Consider the following 18813-nt stretch of genomic DNA (forward strand, 5'->3'; position numbering starts at 1 on the left):
GACCTGTGTGTTATTGGGTGTTAGTGCCCACACAGAGGTAAGTGAATGGTTGCTGCATCCTCTGAAGTGCAACTGCCTGTTTGTTTTTATAAGCAGCAAACCTCTTATCCAAATTGGATTAGAAGTGTAGGAGGTAAAATATTGCTGCTCTTTAGATATGCTAAGTCATGCATTTCCCATGGGATTTTAAAGGAAAACAAAAGATGATATCAAATATTATGGGATTTTTCTCTCTGAACAATAACTGGCTAGGAACCGGTAAGTGATCTAAGGAAACATGAGGTTAGGAGGGAGGCCTGTTTGAACTTTTTGGTTTGAGTTGGTGGCTGTAGAAGGCTACTGACATGGAAACATAAGCATACCAAAAGTTAAGTTGTGCTAATGTAATCTTCAGTGTATTAATAAACATAACTTGCTAACCTTTTTCATTTAGAGACAATTTTCAATGTATTTGGAGATATTTTAATATACCTTTCTTAGAAAGTGCATCTTGCGACATAATCAGTTCCTGTCCTTTTGCATTGTTGCCTAAAGTAAGCTTTGTCCTTTACCTGCGCTCACACAGCACTATTTAAAATAGCCCTCAAAAAAAGATGCTTGAATGTCAAAAATATATTGAAAAAAAATTAAGTACTGAACTAGCCATTGAATTTATGTCTGGAGCTATAACTTAGCGTGTCAGGCCCTTATAAAGAACTGATACTTGGCTTGCAGAGAGTAGACAAACTTCTGACAGCTATCCAGAGTTATGTAGGTCATATGCTTTTATGTGTAAATGTTGCCGATGATATGTCTAGAAAGACCCAGATTTTGGACCTTACATAAAGGTTAGAAAAAGTTTTGAAGTTAGGAGGAATCCATACAATAAGATGGTGTACTTTTTAGTTGTCTTCTAAAAGAACAGTGAATTGCAGGAGGGTTGTGTGACTTTCAAAATATCCAGGTTAGTAGTTCATACATGGAAGGCTCATATGCAGGGGTTAGGAGAGCAGGGTGGAGGCTGCCCAGCATACTTTTTTTTTGTTGGAAATGCAAATTAACTACAGTTGAAATGGTGAGTGTTAAGAGTAGTAACTGGATAGTGAGGAATTTAGGATAAATCAGAGGGAAATTTTCTAATGGGTAAGCTTTGTTTTCATGCTTCAAGACATTTCTAGATTAAAAGGTAATTGCCTCTTTTAAGGATATCCATTTGTGTGGTGTGGAAGTTGAGAATAAAAACTATATTGAATGGTTCTTAAATCTTGTTCCTCTTCAGACTTCATTTCCTAGAGAGTGCAGGGAGAAGGGAACTATCAGTATGTTGTAGCTGAATTTCTATTGCTAAATTTCTAAAACTTAGTACATTTCTGAGCTTTTTTTTTCCTAATCTGTGAAAGGTTTTGGCTTAATTATGACACAAAGATGTGTAACACTGCTAGTTACTGCCTTAACTTTCTCTGAAGAAGTCCTTGGCCAAACGATCTGACTTTGTAGGAATGAAAACTTGCAGGTAATGCTGGTTTGGCTAGTTCTGCTAGCAGGTACCTTAGAAGTTTTGCTAGCAGTAAAAAAAAAATAATCTTGGAAATTAATTTGAATTGGGCCTCTTTTTCTTAATTTTAGGAAAAATAGAACAGCTTGAAACTTAGTGAATCTATGAGTTTGGATGAAGAAGTCAGGAGAACTACAGCTAATAAACTTTGCACTAATACTACCTCAAAGAATTTGTTAATTGAATTTGCGGATATGGTATTTGGCTTGGAAAGTTTTACAAGATCCAGAAATGTTCCCAGAGAACACGAAAAGAAGAAGAAGAAGGAAAAAAAAATCTTTTAGGTAGCTCTTTCCAGGTATGTGGGAAGGGGGAAAGTCAAAGTTTACTGTCTTGAGAAGAAGACTGATGCAATTATACTTGCGTGTTTCTGAATGTGTTTTCTTCCAATGATGCCTCACTTATCATCCTTTCAGTCTTGGATATTAGAAGCCTAACAATCAGAAGCATCAAAGCTGAATGAAGGACTGTCTCTACTTTGATTGTGGAGTATCTTATTTGGCCTATCCTTGTAAATAGAGCTCTGTAGTGATAGCACTGAACTGCTTATTAGAAAGCACTTCTCTTGTGAAGCTTTTGTAAAACATAGGGTATGCTATGGCTCTTACACTTTCAAATGTTTAACAAGCTCCACAGTCATGCCTGGATCACGGTGATCATTGGATGATGGATGTTTTAAAGGTGGCAAATCCAGTTTGAGGGAGAATTTGCTGTGTCTGCAGAAATTAGGATTCATCTTAAAGATTTTTTTCTCAGCCTTCCTGTAAATTTATCTTATCAGCCTCTCCTGCCAATTCCAGAGCTGGTAGTGTATGGAGGATATGAAGTTGAACCTTTTACTTGTTGGCGGTAGCTTGATACACAGCAAAAACCTTCTTCCCTGGAAGCTGTACATATAACAATGGACCTTTGTTTGCTTGGCCCTTAAAAGAATTACAGTTCTTCTCATTAGGCACCACACAGTAGTGCAAGGGATTAGGTCATTTCCTTCCCTCCTCCTCTTCCTGCAGATTACTTGATTAACATTTCTATTGTATACACTAATTAGCATGTTCTTGGCTTCAGGCCGCTTTCCCCCATTTATAATCTCCTTAAAACACTGTAGTATGTCTTTAACTATATAAGATGGGAACTCCTTGCACAGTGATTGCATGTGACATAACACAATGAAAGATTAATTAGAGAGCGGGGTTGCCCAGTCAGCAATCTTCCCTTTTCCCCCCCATGCACCTTTTATTAGGTTCGTGAGGACCCTGTAACAGACTTAATACTTTCAAGAGCATGAAATGTTTGTCTGTTTTTGATATTGCTGGCTTTGAGCAGAGTTCAACCACTGATTCACTGGTAATGGAGTTAAGGTGATGTATAGAGTATAAGCGGGCTATGGATTGAAAAACATAGATGGCTTTTTTCACAAACTGGGTATATACAGCATTCAGTATTGAATGCTTCCCCTTTGGGCCATTACAGATCCTACTCTTCCAGTTTTCTTGCCCTCTTTTCTGTGTTTCCTTCAGTCTCTTTTCCTCAGTCTCTTGTGTACAATAACTTCACGTGCTTATTCTGTGTAGGATTTTTTTACTCCATTCCCTGCCTGGTTTATTAAACATGTCTTTGCTAATTTCAAGATTTCCATCTTGGCCTTTAGCATTAATATACTGATCAGTTTAATGCTAGGATGAAGAGTTTGGTACTCAGGCTTCTTAGGAATCTGTACTTTAGAGCACCTACCTGCAAGGCTGTCCTTTAGTTGACATGACTAGAAGTGCATTCCTCTCAAGCTCATTTTGAATGTCATGTGAAATCATGTAATTATATCAAACTGTACAGCATCTGCTTGTGAGTCAGATATAAAGGGGTGTATCATCGTGTTCTTTCTTTAACAATTTCAAGGAAGGAACCTCCCCTGCAGTTAAGCATTGCTTCGTGAAATTATTAGTGATATCTTGGGCTACAGATTCAAGTGTTTTGAAGTCTGACGTGGTCAGCAGCATCTCTGCTCAGGGTACAGTTGAGCACCTGGCTGGTGACAGCACACTTGAGGCCCTTGCTTCCAGTGTCCAACCCGGAGCACAGTTCTTGTGTGGGCCTTGCAGGTGGAGTGGAAATCATTAAACCTTTCCTTTGAAATTAAAGGACAACAAAGTTGGCACGAGAACAGATGACTAGAACATGGCTGCGAATAGGCATAAGCTGGAAAACAGTGTTCAGCCCCTCAGCAGGGTGATTCCAAAATGGCCACTTAACAATGCAACTGTGGCAAAATAAACCCAAATAAACCCTACTTTAAGATGGGGCATGATCAGCTATGAAAAGGGAATTACATGGTATAGGATAAATGCGTCTGCAGCAAATCCTGCTGCTCCATCTAGAGTGCTGCAAGAACCTAAGTTATCTTGGGGTATTTTGACCCTGTAACTGCCTCTGTGATTGCAATGTAAAACTATCTACAGGTGTATTAATCTGGGCTCTGAACAGTGGCACCTGAAACACGTGTATACAATAAAAATAAATGAGCTATTAAAAGCAAATTAATCCAAATCCTGCTTTTCAGACTGAACATTCTCAAAATGATACAGTTCAAGTAATATAATTTGTGTGACAAAAATAATTCGACTTAACAGCGTTCATATCAATGTAACTTTATCACTATAACTTACTCCAGTATAGAGCAACTTTTTTATCTGTGTGATCATATCTGTTTTAAATGATACTTATGCAGTCCTGGTACTAAAAGCCACTCTTAGCCTTGACTGAAACAGAATGAAAACTATAAACCTTTGTAGGTAGGGCTAAGAAGAAAAATATTTGAGGGTGATGGGGAAGATGAGATGAGACCACACTTCCAGCACTGTGAAAGGTGGCATTTTAAGGTTCTAATAGTTATCAGTGGATAAACTAGCTTTATGTGCTAGTATACAGCGAGGTAGTTGATTGTGGCAGGGAAGAGAGCTAAACTTTAATCTTCATGTGGCTTGATGAGTTTCCAGCTTTAATGATGTAACTGATTCAGGAGGTTGTCTTCTCAATTGTATTGGCACAGCTGACTTGCAGAATAACCCCACAAATGCTTAGAAAGGAAGATGATTTGGGTTAAAATAGTTGAGGTCTGAGGGGAAGGGTTGAGGTAGGAAGGTGGTTTGGTTTGGTTTTATCAGTTCAGTGATCTCTCTCCTATGAGAATGACCATCCTATTTAGAATCTGTATTCAGTGGAGTGTCATCTGTGGCAAGAAGCAGAAGCCCAGAGAAGAGCAAAATAAAGAACATGCATGTGTTGATGCTTCTCCAAAGCTCTTCCCAGTGTTCAGCAGTTTGTGGCTCAGTGACTTCTGAAACAAAAGTGGTATTTTTGTGCTTAGTAGTATTTAATAAAAAATAGTGCAATGCCTTTGAGCCTCTGTTCATTTTTATTTTTCAGAATATCTTATAGTTTATTTTTCCTTGCATGGGACAGGACAGGTTCATGTAACAGCACAACCTCACAGTATAGCTTGGAAGAGATTAACATTGGTGTACAGATTGAGAAGAGAGGAAAATACATGTTTTAACCTTGTCCTTAGCAATGAAGCTTGGTTTGTGGATTTGCAATTTATGCTATAGTAAGCATTATGAACAAAAAAGTTTGAGAGTACTAGCTTTGCGTGGTGCTGTGTAATGCACCTCCCCTCCCTCCTTATGTTCGGCTGGTACAACTGTTTGCATAGCTGTGCTGTGAGCTGAACAGGGAAGCCGATCCAGCTAAAAAATAACTGAGTGGATAAACCAACTCGTAGAATGCGGATGCCTTCACCGTGAACTAGATCAAGAAAACCTATCTGTGCAGTTGTGCTTGCAGAATTGAGGTGGTGAGCCGCAGTTCATAGAAATATGAACTGTATTTGCTGCACAGAAAAAAGCAGCAGAAGTGACAGCAGTACAGTCAGCTGTAGAACTTGGTTATGTCAAATTGCAGCCTGAATATGCCTCGTTTGAGCCAGGGTAACTGTGTGTGCCTCCTTGGCCCGCCACAGGTATGATGTAAAACTTGGTGAGAAGGCTAAACTACTGTGTTATAACCTGTTTGCTGCAGCCTGAGAGGGTTTGTGTGATCAGTTCTATCAGGCTGTAACTCAGAAGATGTGGTAACTTGATCACTGTTTTATGACTCATGCATTTAAATGATCCAACCCACTGGCTTGGTACAGTGATTTCAGTTTTAGTGGAACAAGATGAGCTCAGTCTGACCTGGCACGTGCAGATTTGTCCGTCTTTCTACGTGTGCATCCTATAGGAACGAACAGTTATGAAATCACTGGCCATGGGAGGCCAGTGGCTGAAAGTAGCTACACACAGGTGGCAACTGCAGGTGTTTTTGATTGTGTCAAGTTGTATAGTCTTAGTCAAAACAGGGCTGCCAATGCCTGAAATTTCTGCTGTTTTAATTCTTATTGTATTAAGAAATCACTTTTTGTGGGGGAGGTGAGGAAAGCTGGCTGGGCTAATAAGTGATAATTAAAAAAAATAGTATAGCGTGCATGGGTACAGTTATGTAAGACAAGCAGAGAAGGAAATAGAACAGTGTTTCTCTGCGAACCTAATCCAGAGAACTGCTGGGGAATTGGGCTGTAGAATAGAGTTTTCAACACACCCTCTACTTCCTTTTTTCCATTTTGGGGCCTGAGATTGATGAATTTATAGGATGGTAAGCAGGATGCAAGCTCTGACTTCAGCCAATGGTGTGCTGCGTGGTGCTGTTTACCTAGCTTAAGTAAGGCAGAGCCGGCCCCTGTTTAGTCAGACTGCATTACCAACTGCTTAAGTAAAAGCACACACAGCAGAGGCACTCAGTCTGGCAGTTGCTGGGTTTTAAAAGAGTTAGGGGATTTCGAGTGGTTTTTAAGCAAGACCAAAGGTTTGTTTCTTCTCTGCTGTGTAGAAGTATTGAAAGCACAGAAGGATACTGGTAAGTGCCTGTATGCCATCTATTTTTGTTGTTGTTCGAATGTGTTGCTGCTCTTTTTTTTTTTTTTTTTTTTTTTAATAAAAGCCTCTTCCATTGCAGTATTTTTTTTCAGTGAGAAGTTGGTAGTCTCAATGTGAAATGTGAGAACAGGCAATATGCTTGCTGCCCTCCCACCTGAATTAGGAAGTCATTCAGAGTGTGTATTTTACTGAATGCTTGTGTTCTGTAACAAGTGTCAGTTGCTTCTTATTTTTAGGGTGCAGAGCAAGGTGCCCTGAAACCGTTAACTTTAATGAAGTCATACCAAGGAAAATTTCTCACAAAGCTGTTAAATATTTGTGCTCTCCAGACCAAGAATGAATTAAATATATCTGGTCTTTTTGCAAGATGATATGCTATGTTACAGGCTTTATTCTGATTAAAAACACTTATTGAGCAGATAATAATCTGGTACATAAACTGCCTTGTCGGGAAATCAGAAGCTCAGAAAAAGCTAAACTGATATTCAGGTTTGTAGAACAGGAAGTCATTGTGTTTTTGTGCAAGGATGGGGTTCTTTGCTATATATTCTAGTTCAGATGCATCATACAGCAGATCTCGCTGTGCTTAGTCATCAAAGCATAAAAAACTCCATCTATTTGCTAAATTGTCCTTTTCAAAATAGAATGTCTGTATTTTGACATGAGCTCCTAATCAATATATATGTGGAAGTTGTGCTTCTGTCATTGACTTGAAATGAAAGTAGGGACTGCTTGTTTTTAGGGTAACATTGTGTAGTTGGTCTGAAGGCAGTAAAGTCCATAATAATGTTAAAGGACTCTGCAAAGTTCGCTGTGTCAGGAAAATTAGTCCTTATTTCTACTACTTGGTACAAATATACAAAGTTTTTAGCTTTCCTGTTGCTGCTTTTGTAACACACACTATGAGGATTTAGGTAGGTAGAGTTATGATTAATGAACACATGGCATTATCCTTTCACACCTCATGTCATTTTATGGCTTCATAGTTACAGCATATATAAATAATCTTCACTTGAAAATCTGAGTAAGAAATAAAAACTATCCTTGTTCAACATGGTTTGAAGCAACAGTCAAGGCACAAGTTTGACCAAAAACTTGTGCAGAAAGCTGCAAATTAAGCTTCCTAAGTAACTCACATGAATAGCTTTCACAAGCCTGGTATCTCAGCTGATTCAGCAAGTATAGCTTTCATTTGGCCCTGGTGCTGCAGAAGTAGCCAACTGATAAGCTTTGTGTTATGTGAGGTTATGTTCTGTCACAGGCTTATCTGAAAGCTGACTTGGTGGGCATGGGCATTAAGGAGATGTAAACTGCATGCAAATGTAGCAGATTGTAACTGGTGAAGAGGTTTTTTTCTCAGCTAATTAAGATTATAGATAATATTGCAGTGACAGCTTTAAAATAGCCACCTTGTGCTAAAAGACAAATGTTTTCAGCTTCCCCCACACAGTCTGAATTACATCATTTATAATCTGTAGGAGGATATCATGGTTTCCTCAGGGGAGGATCAGCTGTTACTTTTCATAACTGAAGAAAAATGCTGGATTTTTTCAAGAGCGTATTTTCAGAATTGATTTTTGTCAATCTGTTAAAATGGATCATTATGTTACGTAACTGCTTCCCTTTAGCTTTAATATGCTTAGCCACCTTCTGATCTCATCAACGGCAATTGAGAATAACACTACTAAAGTTTGGAGGACCCTGAACTGAATCTGGCCCAGGTACTTAGGTGATTTTTTCCATTTTCATGGAAGGAATGGTATTTTTGAGTACTGTCAGCACGTACAGATTTTCATACATAAGCCTATAATAGAAGCCTTGGTCTGAAAGGTTTGCCCTGTTCATTGGATGAAAATACCTGTCTTCATGGCACAGTTCCCAAGTTTCATAAAATTGCTGAGAACTGTTCGATTCACTTTATTCAAATAAAACTTGAAGTGGAACACTGAATGCCAGCCCAAATGAAAGTGTGGTTTCTGAGACTGGAGAAAGTTAGCTGGAGTCTTGGAGCAAAGCAGTAGGCTCTTGTGTCTCAAGTTACACACCTTTGAACAGTCCGCAGACAAAGTGCCCTTTTCATGCTGTGACTCTTGCACGCCACATTCCCAAGATTGCTAACTACTAGTGGCAGGTGTCCTTAGCAAAAAGATGCTTCATTTTGTTTCCCTTCTGTTAGGGATTTTAGAGATGTTTTCAAGGCGCAGAAGCAGACAGTTCTGCTTACATTGTTTAATGTTTGGTGTCCTATGCAGGAAAGACTGTTTGCCTGGTTCTGAGTTTGGCCTTGTGGGGGTTGTAGTTTTCTGTGTCAACCCCCCCCAGTTTAAAGATATGAAAGCACTGAAAAATAAAATGCAATTTGTTTGTATATAGTGGATGACTAAGCTTATTTAGATTTTAAAGAAAAGGTCAAGTGTTACAAACTAAGGAAAAAATAATCCATACAAAGGCAAAAGGCTGGGCTGCTCTTCCGTGCTCCAAGACCTGTTTTGTATCATTTTAGGTACTAAAGAAACTTCCCTAGACAGGAGGGGAAAATGAATGATCATTCCTTAGGAAGGTAAACTAGCTCTACTGATACAAACTGACAGTACAATCTGAATATTTAACAGCTGCATCATTACACCTTCTGTATACATCTGCTGAGAAGGATGCAAGCTATAGACAGAATCTGCCTTAATCTCACAGGTGGAATATAAAACCTGCAGAGCCTAAAGCTCCAGGTATGCTTATGAAGGGTGAACATGAGCTGTTTGTTAATTGAAAACTGAGAAAAATATGAGAACTATGGCTGGTAAATCACAGAAGACTATTGTGTGTTTGTATGCTCTTTTACTCAGATGAAAGGGAACCTAGGAGAAAGTCTGCTATTGCTGAATGACTTTCCAATGGCTATTTAAGCATCATATAGTAAGGAGATGATTTCCAAATCTTTGTCTCTGCTTTCAAAAACAGTGATGTAAGGAGTTAATTTCTGACATCAGTGTAGATCAGCAGTAATGTTATCTGTATCAATGCAGTGACATTAATATGAAATATGAGCAAATCTATGTACAAAACAGTCATTCTGGTGAAGCACAGCATCCTACAAAGATACTGGTGTTTCAAGACTAAGGAAGAATACCTTTCCATGAGTGGTTCATACACGGTGGTCTGCCTGCCAAAATGTGCTACCACAGTCACGTTATTTCAAATGTGTCTAGTAATGTGTCTGTAAACTCCCATGCTCCTACCTTCCGACTGTGTCTGTCCGATCTGGCAACTTGGACTTGAGGGACTCCTTATCAAGCAAGAAGGCTGTCTCTTGGGAATGACTTTGTTTTTTACTTCCCTCTGACTGCTTATCATCTCTTCCTTCTTCTAGACTTGCAAATATTTTCAGCTTGAGAGATGAGTATTCCACGAGGCTGCTTTGTCTCTCAGTTACTTTAGCTTTGATGTTCCAGTCCTTTAAATTGGGAAATCAGATTTTTTTTTTTTGAAGAGGCAAGACATAGCCATAGAAGAGGAAACACATACTGAAATACTGCACATGCATTAAGAAGACTTTGGTTTCTGATCTTGCAGTTAGAAGATTGCCTAGTAAAAGTTGGTTGGATTACTAAGGAGCTTAAGTGTGTGAATGGAGACTGGCGAACTTGGGTCCCTGTTGTGTTTAGTCAGGTAATCGCACTATTGAATGTGAATTCTTTGTACACGATCAAAGAACAGTTTAGGCTTTTGCATTCAAGTACAGCTTTAGTTTGTAACAACACGCAACTCTGTGGAGGAGAGGGGTAACATTTTGTTTCTTTAACACTAATGAAGTTGCTCTTTGTTTGTCTCTGACTAAGAATGTGCTTAAGGTACGTATTTAACAGTTCTTTGGATTTGTTCCTTAAAAATGTCTTGAGTTCCTAAAATGAATTATAGGCCTAGAATAATTTAGACTGAGAGGGAATCTCGGAGGTCTTCTGGTCTCGCCCTGCACTGAAAGCCTGGCTGCCTTAGATCGGGTTGTTCATGGCCGTGTTCAGGCAAGGTTTGAGCATCTCCAAGGATAGGGATCCCACAGCCTCTTTGAATTCTGCTTTCCTAATGGCTAAACAGAATTTTCTGTGTTGTAGCTTGTCTGTTACCTCTGGTCCTGTCACTCCATACTTCTGACAAGAGTCAGCATCTATGTTGTCTGTACCCTCCCTGACTTAATACAGAATTACTAAGTGAAGGAGCTGGATATGAAAACTGCAAGGGTTGTAAATAGAGAACTGCAAATAGCAAATTGTGTTTTTTTAAAAAAAGTAGAGAAACTGTCCTATGCTTTATTTCTATAAACCAAAACACCCCTGAACCCTAAAATATGCAGATAGGGAATATACAAAAGATAGTAAAAATGGGAAAATGTACTTTTCTTTGCATTTGAATCAGTGTATCTTTAATTTACTCATTGACAGAGGACTTCTTTTTATACTGTGGAAGTGTTTTTAATGCAGTATTTTAGAAAAGGGCTAGTCTGGCGCTAGCTACAGTTGCTAACAGCCTATAATGCTGGCTCTGTGTTTAGAAAATGATGGTAATTTATTACAAAGAGACTTTTATTCTAGTATTTTTAGCTCACAGCAGAGTGTTTAATGAATCTCTGCTTGAGCTCATTGAATTTAACGTTTCCCTTCCCCCTACACCATTTTAACCATTAAGATACTGCTATTCTAGTTGCATTTTTGAAAGCTGCACTTAGTCTGCTAAATAGCTAACTTATTAGTTAGCTCGGTCTTGTGCCCCTGTGTGAACAAGATCTAAATACTCTTCATAGAAGCCACTAGAGATTAATCATAAATGCTATCTCATGATCAGAAAAGACAGTTGAATGATTGAGAACAAATGGTAAGCTCAAGCTTATGGTTCAGAAACAACCAAACCTCAATATATCTCTGGGTACTCCACTGAAAATGGCATGTTCAGCAAAAGTGTACAGACCTTTAAGCTTCATTTGAATCTACTCTGAAGCATGCAAACATTGTTTTCCTGTGCCCAAAGACTTAAAGCTTCAGGTAGTGAATGAAGACAAATAGGTCAGATCCTGATGTTGAACTGGACATGATCTAACTTAAATCACTAAGTAACTAAAAGCATGTCAGATCTGCAGTGCTCAATGAGTATTAGTCCTTTTGTTACTACATGCTGTAACAACATGTGGTTTGCTAGCTCTTCCCAGAAAATAGTGTCTCCAGATCTGGAGACTGGTTTTCAGATGTGACAGGAGAGAGGCCAGTGATATATATGGCTGTTCCTCCCTCTTTGAAGGTAATAAGAAATGTGGCTTGCTTTCTGCTGTGACTCAAGAGACTATTTAAGAAGAAGAAAAAAGGCTTGTAAGAAACTTGTGTTGCCCTTTCTAAATGAATTTAAAACTTTTGAGTTTAGATGTCATCTGTTTCCATTCCCTCAGTTATGCATGACAGTACTGTGCAAGTTACCTTCCATGATTTTTCTCTTGGCTCCAAAGGAACCAGTTTTCAGAGTGACAAGGTATTACTTGTTCATGTTCTCTTCCTATTCTAGCTTCTTATTTTGCAATTGAAGGATGCTAATTGGTACCCATCATAGTGTGTGTTCACTGCAGGCAGTTGTGCTCACTGAACAGTACCTTTACCAAATGATCCAGTAGTGGCTTTCAAAAACTATTCTGTTTGCAAGTTCCTTTACTCTCCAAAGCTGTTCACTTCTGTAGTGCAAGACTATGCACAGATAGGGTTTTTCATGCTTTTGTCTCTTTTTCCAACTAGGCAGGAGAGAGCTTGAGGTGAAAACTTGGTCTGCTGCTACAAGTTAGGAAGAATGTAGGACAAGGTTGGGATCCTGTAATTAACACCTTATTCCTCATCAATGGCGAAAAGAGCCTTGAAGGAGTTTTAGAGCAGTCTGCGTTGTTCAGAGCGTACTTCAATGAAGCCTAATCCAGCTGTGGCCTGAGATGCTGCTACGAAATTAATGGTCATGACAAAAAGCTAACTTGCACATATTTTGTTCAAGCAGTCAGTGGCTTAGTTGTCTGTTGGCCTTACAGTGCCAGGTTCGGTCTTTTTTAACTTACTTAATTAGCCTTTCCAAACTCAGAGTTTTCAGTAGTTCTAAAAATAAAAACATACTGTGTGGACAGATCTTTTTCTATACCAATAACAGAAGACCCATTGTGTAACTTGGTGCATCTTTCCTGACATCTCAGGAGGGTTCCCTCTTGTATGTTCTTAAACGTTTTTTTATCCAGCTTTTTTTTCCAATTCAAGAGTGACGATGTTATCCTGTGGCTTGTTTAGACTTTTCTTCAGTGGAAGAATGGAAGAAGATTTGGGTTTTATTGATTGGCATCAGATTTCAGTTGTACTAGTTTTTGGAACGTCATTGGAACAATATGATGAATATTTGTTAGCTCTGAGAACAAAATGAGTCTTTGGGTATAATATGTCAAGCAGATCACATGTATATTAGCATATATGTTACGCTTTTTTTTTTTTAGGGACTGAATTTTTTTTTATTGTGTTTGAGTTCAAGTTACAGATTCTTATTATTTGTGAGTGTGGTGTATGCGGCTCAAAGGTTCTAGGGCATAAAAAAACAAAATTCAAACATTCAAGTCATGCTTTTGAGGGTGAAACAAATTTTGCTAGTAATGACAGCTCTGGATTTCTTATTCTTGAACCTTCCTTGGGTCAAATAACAAGTGGTTTTCCATCATTTACGCTGGCCCCAAAACAAAGTTGGCTGGATTTCTTTAACTGTGAAACAACAAAAAAGTATTACAGAGGAGTTGAGCGTTAGCAGTCAGACACTTTTTCCTTGGATTAAGATTTTTTCTAGTTAACTATTTGCACTGCTGAAGTGTGTTACATGAGTCTGTTGGCTTCTTTTTTGGTTTCTGCTCAGTCATGCTCTTCAAGAAGGCTACTGGCTGCCTGTTCAAGTGATTCATTAAAGGAGTGTCCTATAATTGCTTGTGCGTAATTACTCTTAATGAGACTTAGCTGACTCTGTGATTGGAGATATCTTTTTAGCTTTCCATGAAATTTATCCCCTGAGCGAACAGAGGGGAGGTTATGACAGACCTTTCTCCTACCAGTGGCAAAGATTAAGTTATTTTTTTAATGTTTGTCTTGCCATCTGCTTGATGTGAGTTGATTAGTTCTATTTTGAGCAGTATCAGTTATGGTGGATGTTATTCAAATCTCTTAACTTGTGATAGCATTTACTTGTCCTATGCTGTTTCCTAAGGGGTAGTACTGTAGATCTAATAGCAGTTTTTTTTCTCATTTCTTAGGTGTCAAGTCAAAGGGCAATCATTGTCTACGTTAGTAAAGAAATGTGAAGTGTAGCATATGAAATGCGATGGCTAAGATTAATTTAGCTGTATGTGGAGAAGAGTGAAGTGAGGGGGAGGCTGCTGAGGAGATCTATATGAAAGTAGAAATAGATTAATTGGGGAGGAGATTAAAACATCTCTTTTTTTTAAGGCGGTATGTAAGCAACTTGCACATTAATATATCTATATTAAGATATGTTTTGTGCTAGTATTGCTGGTACATATTTGCAAGAATGTTTTAAATCAAAACAAGAAATGCTTAGGTTAGTTGTGGAAAAATAGAAATTAATAATATATTTTTACAGTATATCCTTATGTTTATAGGCAGAGGAGATGTTGTTAAAGCACCAAATTTCCTTAAACACTCAAAGCTAGATGGTCTAGTATCACTGTCAGAATACTTTCCCTGTAGTTTTTTTTTTTTTTTTTTGAAAGACACACACGTGGTTTCAGGGAATTGTTCCTGTGATGCTCCAAGAGAGTTGCCTTGCCAGGGAACAAACAAGCCCCCAGATGACCAGAGCTAGGGGAGAACTGTCTGTGAACACAGGTAATGTCCTGGGGCTCTGTTTATCAGGTGGGACCTTCTCCGCTTCGTGTTGTGTCTACTGACATGAGTAGGAGTTTCATTACCAAATTTTTATCTGACCAGTTTGCTTTAGATTTTCCAATTTAGAACTTTAAAGGGAAATTTTGCTGAACAATGTTAATAAGCTGGCCGTATAGTAATGGACTTGGGGGCTGCTACTTTTTTAAAACCTTTCGCTCATGGACCACATGAGTTAATTTACTGCTACATATAGGCCAGCAATCTAGAAATACTTTAGAGCAAACTATATCCATTTACACTCTTCTGCGATGTTGTTGCTATTCCTGAGCAACAAATGGGGACAATTGTACCAGTACAGCGCATTTCTGTGCACCTGCCAAATGATAATTACGCTAAGGCTTGATTTAGCTGAACTGTCCAATGAAAATGTGCCTGGCCTCCTGAGTAGTGGAGATATACTAGTGTAACTATCATGTAGACCAGCATACAGCCACTCCACAGTAGCGTGGTGCAGATGAGGCTTATTACTATGTACTTTACTTCTAACAGTGGATCAGAATGCTGTTGTGGTAATGTTATGCATAAGTAGAACAAAAAAGATAGTCTTCAGTTAATTTACTATTTCAAGCAGTATGAAATATGCAGAACCCAAAATTGAGAGCAAAAGAGGAATTTTAGAAAACAATGAGATATGTAAGGCAAAAACATGCAGACTTTGGTTTAGCATCCCAGCTGTGTTCTGCAGGCATCACAGCAAGTCTGGAGGACAGTAACATGTCTTCGGGGGTATTTGTGTGAAGTCCTCAAATACATGGGATAGCATGCAAGAAAGCATGAAAGACCATACCACATTTTCAGATAGCATCATGAGCTGCTTTGCAAGTGGGAATGAACATATCTATGCTGAATTAGAAATGATGGGTAGGTCGAGAGAAGACGAGGGCCTAGCTTCTGTCTGATGGAGGAAAGGCGGGGGGAAGATAGAGATTGGGTCAGAAAAGGCAATATTTGCATCAGCTTCTGAATGAATGTAAGCAGGGTAGGATTTCTTTTGTCAAGCACTGCCACATCGTTTTATCTATTATTAAGACTTGAGATGTGAGTAGGTAAAGTCTGTGTGGTGTCTTTCCTGCTAGTATCTAAGGCCTAGGTGAGTCTGGAGAAAATGGTGATATCTGTGTAAGTTGACAGGATACAAGAAATAGCATGTGGACCAATGTGTTTATTTGAACAGAAGGCAGCATATTAATGATCAATTCTGAAAGTGCTGAATTAAAGTTTAATAGTTTTTTGGGGGGTGATGTGAAAGCTTGTATGGAAGAATCAGGGGACTGTTCTTGTTCCTTTTAAAGGAAAGCTTCAAACAGGCTAGAATCAGCCTAATGCTTTATCAAGTGAGTTTTGTGTTGGGTAGGTTTCCTCTGTGGGAAGGTCAGAAAAGTTGCTAATGAGGGAATTGATAAAAGATTCTAGTGTGAATGGTCTCTTGAAGCTCAATTTTTATTATCTTTTTGGTTTAAGGAACCATTCTCATTAAGAAATCCAGAAGAATAACTTGGGATATCTTTCAATTAAAAAGAGCTTTTTGTCTTTTCTGTTTTGCCCTTCTTTGTGGGATCACAAAGGAAAGACCCTGAAGAGTTTCTGGCCAACCAATACTGAAATTTGGCTCTTGGAATTCCCCATGGAAATCTAGTTTAAAGAGTTGTTTGTGTCAGTTCAGTCCCTGGACTGTGCAGTGTCTCTGTGCTTAATCAAACTTCTATGGTTGACTCACTATCAAGTTTTCATGCAAATTCCTACAATTTGCAAATCCAGAACTTTTTAGAAGGCTCTGAATAAGACACTTTCATGAAAAGTTCTACCTCTTTGGCTAATGGATTGGTTTTGTGTTTTTTCTTTAAATCTAATCTTTGGCTCTCTTGGTAATTGCACCAACATGCTGAATTAAGCCATATACCATTTATACTAAACAATTATCATGAATGAAAACAATGTGGATGTTTTATCAAGGCCATATTGGAATTTTCTAAATGCACTTGTATTTTTGTGCTCTTATTGTTGTTCCAGGCAATTCAATCTGAATTACCATGTTTTCATATGTAGCATTTTTAATGATTTCAGGACTAGAGAAAATAGCAAGCACAAAATGTAGCTATTTTATCAGGTCAGAAAAACTAAAAAATAGGTTTAGAGATTTGTGAAACAGATAATTTGAATCTTCTCTGTTTCATTTTGCTTTACCTCTTGTTTTTACAGGAAATAATGAAAAAAGTGTGCCACAGCTCTTGATCAGAGACCTGAAATTTGAGAAGTCATTAACTAAGCTCATGTTTTCTCCTGATCAAGAAAATCATCCATCAAAAGCACCAGTAAAATATGGTGAATTGATTGTATTGGGGTAAGTGACTTGCCTGGAACTAAGGAATGAAGGTATAAGTGCAAGAGTGTCAGGGTGTACTTAAAGCAATTGAACTGCAGGCTGCTGTGAGAGGCAGTCCTACTACCTCTCCCTTAAACCCCTTCTTCTGAATTGTAACTAGTGAGTGTGCAAGCAGATGGTGAGTTGATCAGCTTTTTTTGGTAGCTGATTTCATGCCAGGAAGGGAGCTGGAATGCGTGGCCCAGAGAAGGCTGCCATTTTCAGTGGTAACCAGTGTTACACACAATATGATCTGCTGGAAAACTGCACTGTGCCATGCAGACTTTTCTTTGTGACAAAGCGAGCGTAGAGGAAGGGCTCGAACTGTTGAGTACCTTTAGGTTTATTTTCAGCTCTTATATTCTTTCCAGGTAAGCCTTTCATGACAAGGGCAGCCAATTTGTGAGGGGTTTCCAAAGTGATTTCTAGTTGGGGCTAGACAGATGGATAATATGATAGTGTAGAAAGAGGATCACTAGAACTATAAAATGAAAGGATTCTTATAAAGCCATAGTAACATTGCTAACACCAAAAGGCAAACGAAATTTTTATAAAGCATACTAAGTGATCTGTTGTTGTGATACTGGCATGCTCAAAGTGAGTTTTCTGTTGGATTCAGCTAAGTTTCCTCTGAAACCCTCTGTATATCTCACAGGCTTTTTATCAAAATTCTATGAAATAATAATAACTGTTCAGCAGGCTTGGTAAGTATTTAGGATCTTTAATTTATGGTGTGAACAAATAATTTAAAGATAAAGCTACAAACAAGTAAACATGTTGGCTTACTTGTTTTCATCTTCAGAGTAAGTAATTGGAAATCTTTTTTTTTTTTTTTCAAAAGCATGCCAATTAAGGAAGTTTTGTGCTTAGAACAGAAGTTCTTGCAGGTCTGCAGCTCATGAGAAGCTGCAGATGCCCAGTGTGAAGATAGACTTCATTTTTCTTATCTGTATCTTTTTCATAGGTACAATGGGTCTCTCCCAAATGGAGATAGAGGAAGAAGAAAAAGTAGATTTGCATTATTTAAAAGACCCAAGGCAAATGGGGTGAAACCTAGCACTGTGCATATTGCCTGTACCCCTCAAGCAGCAAAGGTAAGCTTGATTTGTCTGGTTAAGTCTAGTTCTTCTAGTGCAGTCTAAAGAATTTAGTGGAATGAATACAGTTAAGCTGAGATGAAATGATGTGAAAAACATGAAGTCCTCTGGCTGTGAAAAAAATGATTGGTATTTATCCCAGGTTTTTGATACCTTTCAGGGTTAAAGGAAGTCATTTGGCAAAACAAGTCCGGTGCCCAGCCCTTGCTATGTCCAGAAAGAGAAAGGATGTTTACTTTTAAAACATGAGTGTTCAGGGCATAGGCTAGTCACATAAAACACTTTCTATTTTATTTTTTTTCCAAACTTGCTATAAATACATATTTTAGACTTCTTGTTTTCATTCATTCATATTTTAGGGCTAGCTTTGTTCATGTGCAGCTGACTTTAGAATGGTCCCTCAGCAAAGCTCTGCATACACATGCTACCCAAATGGGTGGGAGATCCCCAGAAATGAGGATAGGTGGGTTTTGCATGCTTTTAAATGGCTCATAATTAAGTTTATAGTTCTCAGTAACAAACAAAAGTGAAGTCTTGAGGGGAAATTATATTTAATGTCAAAACTAAGAAAATTCTAACTAAGCTATTATCAAAGAAGATAATTCTTGCTATATTGTGATGATTCAGGCGCATGGAAAAGGAGTGTTTCAACTCACTAGAATTGTTGGGAGTTTGAGGGTGCTTTTAGTTGCTGTTTAGAGCTCTTCAGTGTGATTGAGATCAGGTCCTTGAACGAATACCATGATGTTGAGTCTTTTGACTCTAACTACCTTGATGTTTAGCAATATTAATTCTTAAAAATTAGGGAATGGCATAAAATATTCTAAAATTAAAATCCTGTAGCTAAATGGAGTTACTGAGACAAAATTACATTTTTAAGAGATCTATGAAGAAATATTTTTTGCTAATT

General features: G+C 38.3%; 1 protein-coding gene across 2 annotated transcripts in view; it reads left to right on the forward strand.

Annotated features, from left to right (window-relative positions):
- Positions 1–18813, forward strand: part of PELI1 (pellino E3 ubiquitin protein ligase 1) — a 46092-nt gene that overhangs the window by 20650 nt on the left and 6629 nt on the right. For both annotated transcript variants that reach the window (XM_062571432.1, XM_062571431.1), the window contains 2 exons: positions 16644–16785; positions 17771–17900. In XM_062571432.1, the coding sequence (XP_062427416.1) occupies positions 16715–16785; positions 17771–17900 (201 nt within the window). In that variant the 5' untranslated portion in view covers positions 16644–16714. The remainder of the gene's footprint in view (positions 1–16643; positions 16786–17770; positions 17901–18813) is intronic.

Source organism: Rhea pennata, chromosome 3 (genome assembly GCF_028389875.1).
Source record: "Rhea pennata isolate bPtePen1 chromosome 3, bPtePen1.pri, whole genome shotgun sequence".
NCBI classification, from domain to species: domain Eukaryota; kingdom Metazoa; phylum Chordata; class Aves; order Rheiformes; family Rheidae; genus Rhea; species Rhea pennata.